Consider the following 6,902-nt stretch of genomic DNA (forward strand, 5'->3'; position numbering starts at 1 on the left):
TGGTGGCTGTGTGGAATGCTCTGCCCCAGAGGGCAGTGGAGGCCCAGTCTCTGGATTCATTTAAGAAAGAGTTGGATAGAGCTCTCAAGGATAGTGGAATCGAGGGTTAAGGAGATAAGGCAGGAACAGGATACTGATTGAGGATGATCAGCCATGATCATATTGAATGGTGGTGCTGGCTCGAAGGGCAGAATGGCCTACTCCTGCACCTATTGTCTATTGTCTATTGTCTATTTGGAAATGAAGCAACCTCTAAACATACTCAGAGACTGAGTTCCTACAGCCCTCTAGAACATAGAATTCTAAACCTTCTGACTGAAAAATATTCTCCTTATCCCCGTCTTCAGTGGCTTTACCTGTATTCCACCTCTGGTTCTAAATTCCTCTAGCAGGAGAAACCCCTTAGCTGCACCTACCCTCTCTACTCCTTTGAGTAGTTTGCAGGTTTCAATAAGATCACTTCCCATCCTTTTAAAAATTGGGAGAACATAGGCCTAGTTTTCCCAATCCCTCTCTATCGGACAGTGCCACCACTCTGGGAACAAGTCTGGTGAATCTTTGTTGCACTCTCTCTATGGAAATTATATCCTTCCTGAGATAAGGAGAGTTGAAAAGTGTGGTGCTGGAAAAACACAGCAGGTCAGGCAGCATACGAGAAGCAGGAGAGTCGATGTTTCTGGCATAATGTGTCAGGAATGTGTCATCTCTCCTGCTCCTCGGATGCTGCCTGACCGGCTGTGCTTTTCCAGCACCACAGTTTTCGACTCTGACCCTCCAGCATCTGCAGTCCTCACTTTCTCTGAGATAAGGAGACCAAAACCATGTACAATATTGCAGGTGTGGTCTAACCAAACTCCTGCACAACTGAAGCAAGACTTCACTACTTGGGTACTCATATTCCCTCGTGATAAAGGCTAAATTTCTATTGGCCTTCCTAATAGCTGATTACACCTGTCTGTTAGTCTTCAGTCCCTTATCGACAAGGACATCTAAGTCTCTTTGTACATCTCCACTTTCCAACCTCTTACCATTTAAGAAATATTCTGCACATCCATTCCTCCAACTGAAGTGGGCATCCTCATATTTTTCCACATTGTACCGAAAATGCCACTAAGCAATCCAGAATTCCAGGCTAATGCTCCAGGGACACAAGTTCAAATCCCACCATAGAAACGGATGGAATTTAAATTGAATTTGTCAATCAGGAATGGAAACGTTATCTCGGTAATGGCGACCAGGATAATGACTGTCGATTGCTGTAAAAACCCACCTGGTTCAGTGGGGACCCTTTGGGAAAGAAATCTGCCATCCTCACCTGGTCTAACCTTTATGTGACTCCAGAGCCACATCTTAACCACCCTCTGCAATGGCTGATCAAGACATTTAGATCAAGGGGCAGTTAAGAATGGACAATAAGATTAGATTACTTACAGTGTGGAAACAGGCCCTCTGGCCCAACAAGTCCACATCGACCCGCCGAAGCACAACCCACCCAGACCCATTCCCCTACATTTACCCCATTCACCTAACACTACAGACAATTTAGCGTGGCCAATTCACCTGCCTTGCACATTTTTGAACTGTGGGAGGAAACTGGAGCACCCGGAGGAAACCCACACAGACACGGGGAGAATGTGCAAACTCCACACAGACAGTCACCTGAGGTGGGAATTGAACCTGGGTCTCTGGCGCTGTGAGGCAGCAATGCTAACCACTGCACCACCATGCCAACAACACTGACGCGACTGAACAAATAGAACAAACTGATTGAGGCTGCGGGATGATAACAACTTGCATTTATATTGTGTCTTTGATGCACTAAATACATTCACAGGTGTGTTAACCAGGTTGTCAGGGTTGGAGGGTTTGAGCTACAGGGAGAGGCTGAACAGGCTGGGGCTGTTTTCCCTGGAGCATCAGAGGCTGAGGGGTGACCTTATAGAGGTTTATAAAATCATGAGGGGCATGGATAGGATAAATAGACAATGTCTTTTCCCTGGGGTGGGGGAGTCCAGAACTAGAGGGCATAGGTTTAGGGTGAGAGGGGAAAGATATAAAAGGGACCTAAGGGGCAACATTTTCACGCAGAGTATGCAATGAGCTGCCAGAGGAAGTGGTGGAGGCTGATACAATTAAAGCAGTTAAAAGACATCTGGATGGGTATATGGATGGGTTTTAGAGGGCAAATGGCCTAAGTACTGGGAAATGAGACTAGATTAAATCAGGATATCTGGTCAGCATGGACAAGTTGGTCAAAGGGTCTGTTTCGGTGCTGTATAACTCAATGACCCTAAATGAAACTTTGGTACTGAGCCAAAGGGCAAGTGAGCAAAAGCTTGTTTAAAAAGTAGGTTGTGAGAGGCATATGAATGGTCAATAAAGACAAAAAGGTTTAAGGAGGAAATTCCAAAGCATTGGGCTCAGATATCTGAGTGTACAGCGACCACTGCGAGAGCGATGGATGGTGAGGATGTCTAAGCAAGTCAGGATCAGAGGGTCACAGAGATGTCGGGGAAATAGGAATTCTAGGGATGGGGAGGAGCAAGGCCAGGAAGGGGTTTGACAGTGGAGAACAGCATTTAACACTGACCGTCTGCTTCACAGGCAAACTAGAGAGGGTCAGTGAGATTGTGGGGGACTGGCATGAGTTAGAAGTTTTCGAGCTGAGCACAGGGGAAGGTGGGTGGCTAGCCAGAAAAGTGCTGCAAATAGTCAAGTCCGTACAATATTTATAAATAACAGTGATGATCAATTCATGAGCAATTTGAGCAGCCCATCTTGGAGCTTAATGTTTCCATTACTCAGTGCCCAGAATAGCGCCATCTCACTCACTGACACGGCCTTTAATGTAACCTCACTTGCACCTTCTGCTTAAGACTGACCTTTCAACCTCACTGGGAATTAAATCTGGACCCTATCGAGCTTTTAACGAAATGTCACTTCAGAATGACAGAGGAAGGGATGGACCCTGTCAGCGATTTCAATTTGAGGGCTGTATTTTACTCATCTCCCAGGAGGAGGGAAAAATGATATTGCCAAACTTGGTATACAGAGAGAGCAGAATGATTGAATCGGTGTAGACCCACCCTTTCTACATGAGTTACGGGCGATTTTCAGACACAAAAACAAAGTTTAAAGACAGACATTGACTGAAAATGATCTGATAGGATTCTGTCCTGAATATCCACGGGATATTTTCATGCATTGGGCAACTTGTATTTTCTGATAAAACCAGTTCAGATATCAAGAGGACAGTGCAAGGGGACTGCAGAGAGTTAGAGACAGGCTGGCAGTATGGGCATGAATGTGGCAGGTGGATAAAGTATAGGGCATTGTGAAGTTATCCACAAAAGGTACTTGTGGAACTCAGCAGGTCTGGCGGCAGCTGTGGGCAAGGAACAGAGTTAACATTATAGAGTCATAGAGTCACACAGCATGGGAACAGAAATGCACCCTTCGATCCAACCAGTCCACCCTGATCATATAATCCCAAACTAAGCTAGTCCCACCTGCCTGTGTATCGCCCATTTCCTTCCAAACCTTTCCTATTCGTGAACTTATCCAAATGTCTTTCAAATTCTGTAACTGTACCTGCATCTAACACTTCTCCTGGCAGTTCATTCCACACACGAACCACTCACTGCATAAAAACGTTGCCCCCTCATGTAGTTTTTAAAACTTTCTCCTCCCACCTTAAAAATATAGCCTCTAGTTTTGAACTGCCCAACCCTGGGGAAGAGACCCTTGCCGTTCACTTTATCGAGCGTGCTAAGTGCCTTCTTAACCACACTGTCTATCTGTGACACAAATTTCACAGAGTTGTCTACCTGAAGCCCAAGGTCTTCTCTGGTTCGAAAGTACAGCCACAATGAGACTCAAAATGTTATCTCTAATTCTTTCTCCACAGGAGCTGTCGGTTTCTCCAGCACTATCTGTTTTCCTTCAGATCTCCAGCACAACAGTACTTTGTTTTTATTTTATGTGAGATTAAATCATTTTTTACAGAAAATCATCATAACTTTTGAATGGTGAAGGACGGGGAAACGTTTACATTCAGAGCGACCTTTCACAAGTGAACATGAAGGTGCTGCAAGCAATGAGGAAGGTAAATGATACTTTGAGTTTTGTTACAAAGTAATGGGAGTGCATGAGTAAAGCCATTTCAGTGCAGTTATGCAGAGCATTGGAGAAGCCACATTGACAATATCAAATGCAGTTTGATCTCCTGACCCAAGGTAAAGGTAGATTCATCATTGTCCCATCGTCATTGGAGAGAAAGGGTTGCGAACTTTACCTGAGGGTCACCATGCTGCAGGTTCATAGAATCCCTACAGTGTGGAAACAGGCCATTCGGCCCAACAAGTCCACACTGACCCTCTGAAAAGTACTCCACCCAGATCCATTCCCTTATCCTATTACTCTATAGTTCCCCTGACTCATACAACTAACCTATACATCCCTGAACACTATGGATAATTTAGCATGGCCAATTCACCAACCTGCACATCTTTGGACTATGGGAGGAAACCCGCAGAGACAAAGAGAGAATGTGCAGACTCCACACGAGACTGGAATCGAACCCAGGACCCTGGCGCTGTGAGGCAACAGTGTTAACTGCTGAGCCCTGTGCCACCCCTGTGAAAGATGAAGTTAGAGAAGGCAGGATGTTCAAAGTGACATCATTCAGGATGGGAATTAAAACCTGTTAACAGCCATTCAGCCAACTGAGCTAACCAACTGTCCAAGGAAAGTCATACCTGCCCCAGAGGGAGTACAACAATCCAGGCTGGATTTTGGAGTTAGTGGGCTGTCCTATGAGAAGAGATTGTGTAGAGTAGGCCATTCCCCAGACTCTGTACAAATAAAAGGTGAACACCAAAATTGAATCCCCACTACCAACATCCTGAGGGTTACCATTTGCTAGAAGCAGACTGAATTAGCCATATAAATGCTGTAGCTACAAGAGCGGGTCAGAGCTCAGGAGTCATGCAGTACCTCACCTCCTGACTCCCCAAAACCTGTCCACTATCCACAAGACACAAGTCAGGAATGTGATGGAATACTCCCCGCTTGCCTGGATGGGGCAGCTCCAACAACACTCAAGAAGCCCGCTTAATTTGCACCACATCCACAAGCATCCACTCCCTTCACCATCGACGCTCAGTAGCAGCTGTGTGTACCATTTACAAGATGCACTACAGAAATTCACCAAAGATCCTCAGACAGCACCTCCCACCCCACGACCACTTCCATCTCGAAGGACAAGGGAACACCACCCCCTGCAAGTTCCCCACCAAGCACACACCATCCTGACTTGGAAATATATCAACGTTCCTGAAGGACAAGGGCAGCAGATACGTGGGAACACCACCCCCTGCAAGTTCCCCACCAAGCACACACCATCCTGACTTGGAAATATATCAACGTTCCTTCAATGTCAGAATCCTAGAATTCCCTCCTAAGGGCATTGTGGGTCTACCCACAGCACATGGACTGCAGCGGTTCAAGAAGGCAGCTCACCCCCACCTTCTCAAGGGGCAACTAGGGACAGGTAATAAATGCTGACCCAGCCAGTGACACATGTCATTTGAACAAATAAAAAAAATTCTGATTAAATGCTTGGTCTATTATTTTAATATCTTCTCGCACAGTGTCAAAACTCTGCCGTAACACTCCATTTCAATGTGCCTCCAGTTTCCGCCCTAGACTCTAGAATTACTTCCACAAACCTCTCCATTTCATTACTGTCTTTTAAATGTCACCCTAGAGCCTAACTCTAGCCAGGATATTTGTTATCTGTCCGAAAGTCTATTTCTTCCATTGAGTGTCAGTTTCTTTTGTCAGATTGTGTTCTGAATGTGAAATGCCCTGGGGCTTCTTGCTATGTTAAAGGCACTACATAAATGCAGGCTATTGCTGGCTTAAAGAGGATATTTGGAGTTTTGAGTTGAATGGAAAGTACTTACATTCGGCCAGCATTCCGACTTCCTTGCATTTCCTCAGGCGACACTCCTGACACCTCCGCCTCATGTACATATCCATCTCACAGTTCCCTCCATTCTTACATTTGTACACCGCGTTCTTAGTGATGCTGCGGCGGAAGAATCCTGGAGGGGGATTTTAAATGAAGAAACTTTGGAAACATGTTGCACAGCTCAGTCCGTGAAAGTTCACTTCTGCTCAGGTCAACACAAGTTCATCAAAATAAACCAAACTTAAATGAGAACAAAAATTCTATTGAAAAGAGAGACGTATTGCTGAAGCTTTCCATTTCACACTCACCAGGACAAATGCAAGATTGACAAATCTTAAACAGTCACAGCAATTTATACTGCGGGAGGGAAGTGTGCAATGGCAACAGCAAAGTCTTCACAGTGGAAGACATGAGTAATATCCCAACAATTAAAGGGAGTCAGGGGGCTGAGTTGAGTATGGTTGCCATTACAAAAGAGAAAGTGCTAGAAAAGCTTAAACGTCTTAAAATTGATAAATCTCCTGGCCCCGATGGGCTACATCCTAGAGTTCTGAGGGAGGTGGCTGAGGAAATAGCGGAGGCGTTGGTTGAGATCTTTCAAAAGTCCCTGGAGTCAGGGAAAGTCCCGGATGATTGGAAGACCGCTGTTGTAACCCCCTTGTTCAAGAAAGGATCAAGACAAAAGATGGAAAATTATAGGCCAATGAGCCTAACGTCGGTTGTTGGTAAAATTCTAGAATCCATCATTAAGGATGAGGTTTCTAAATTCTTGGAAGAGCAGGGTCTGATTAGAACAAGTCAACATTGATTTAGTAAGGGGAGGTCGTGCCTGACAAACCTGTTGGAGTTCTTTGAAGAAGTGACAAGTAGGTTAGACCAGGGAAACCCAGTGGATGTGGTCTACCTAGACTTCCAAAAGGCCTTTGAT

At 45.2% G+C, this 6,902-nt stretch overlaps 1 protein-coding gene across 3 annotated transcripts in view; it reads right to left on the reverse strand.

Annotated features, from left to right (window-relative positions):
• Positions 1 to 6,902, reverse strand: part of nr1h4 (nuclear receptor subfamily 1, group H, member 4) — a 117,441-nt gene that overhangs the window by 46,455 nt on the left and 64,084 nt on the right. For all 3 annotated transcript variants that reach the window (XM_043708719.1, XM_043708720.1, XM_043708721.1), the window contains one exon: positions 5,967 to 6,107. In XM_043708719.1, coding sequence (XP_043564654.1) covers positions 5,967 to 6,107 — 141 coding nt within the window. The remainder of the gene's footprint in view (positions 1 to 5,966; positions 6,108 to 6,902) is intronic.

Source organism: Chiloscyllium plagiosum, chromosome 19, assembly GCF_004010195.1.
Source record: "Chiloscyllium plagiosum isolate BGI_BamShark_2017 chromosome 19, ASM401019v2, whole genome shotgun sequence".
Taxonomy (NCBI): Eukaryota; Metazoa; Chordata; class Chondrichthyes; order Orectolobiformes; family Hemiscylliidae; genus Chiloscyllium; species Chiloscyllium plagiosum.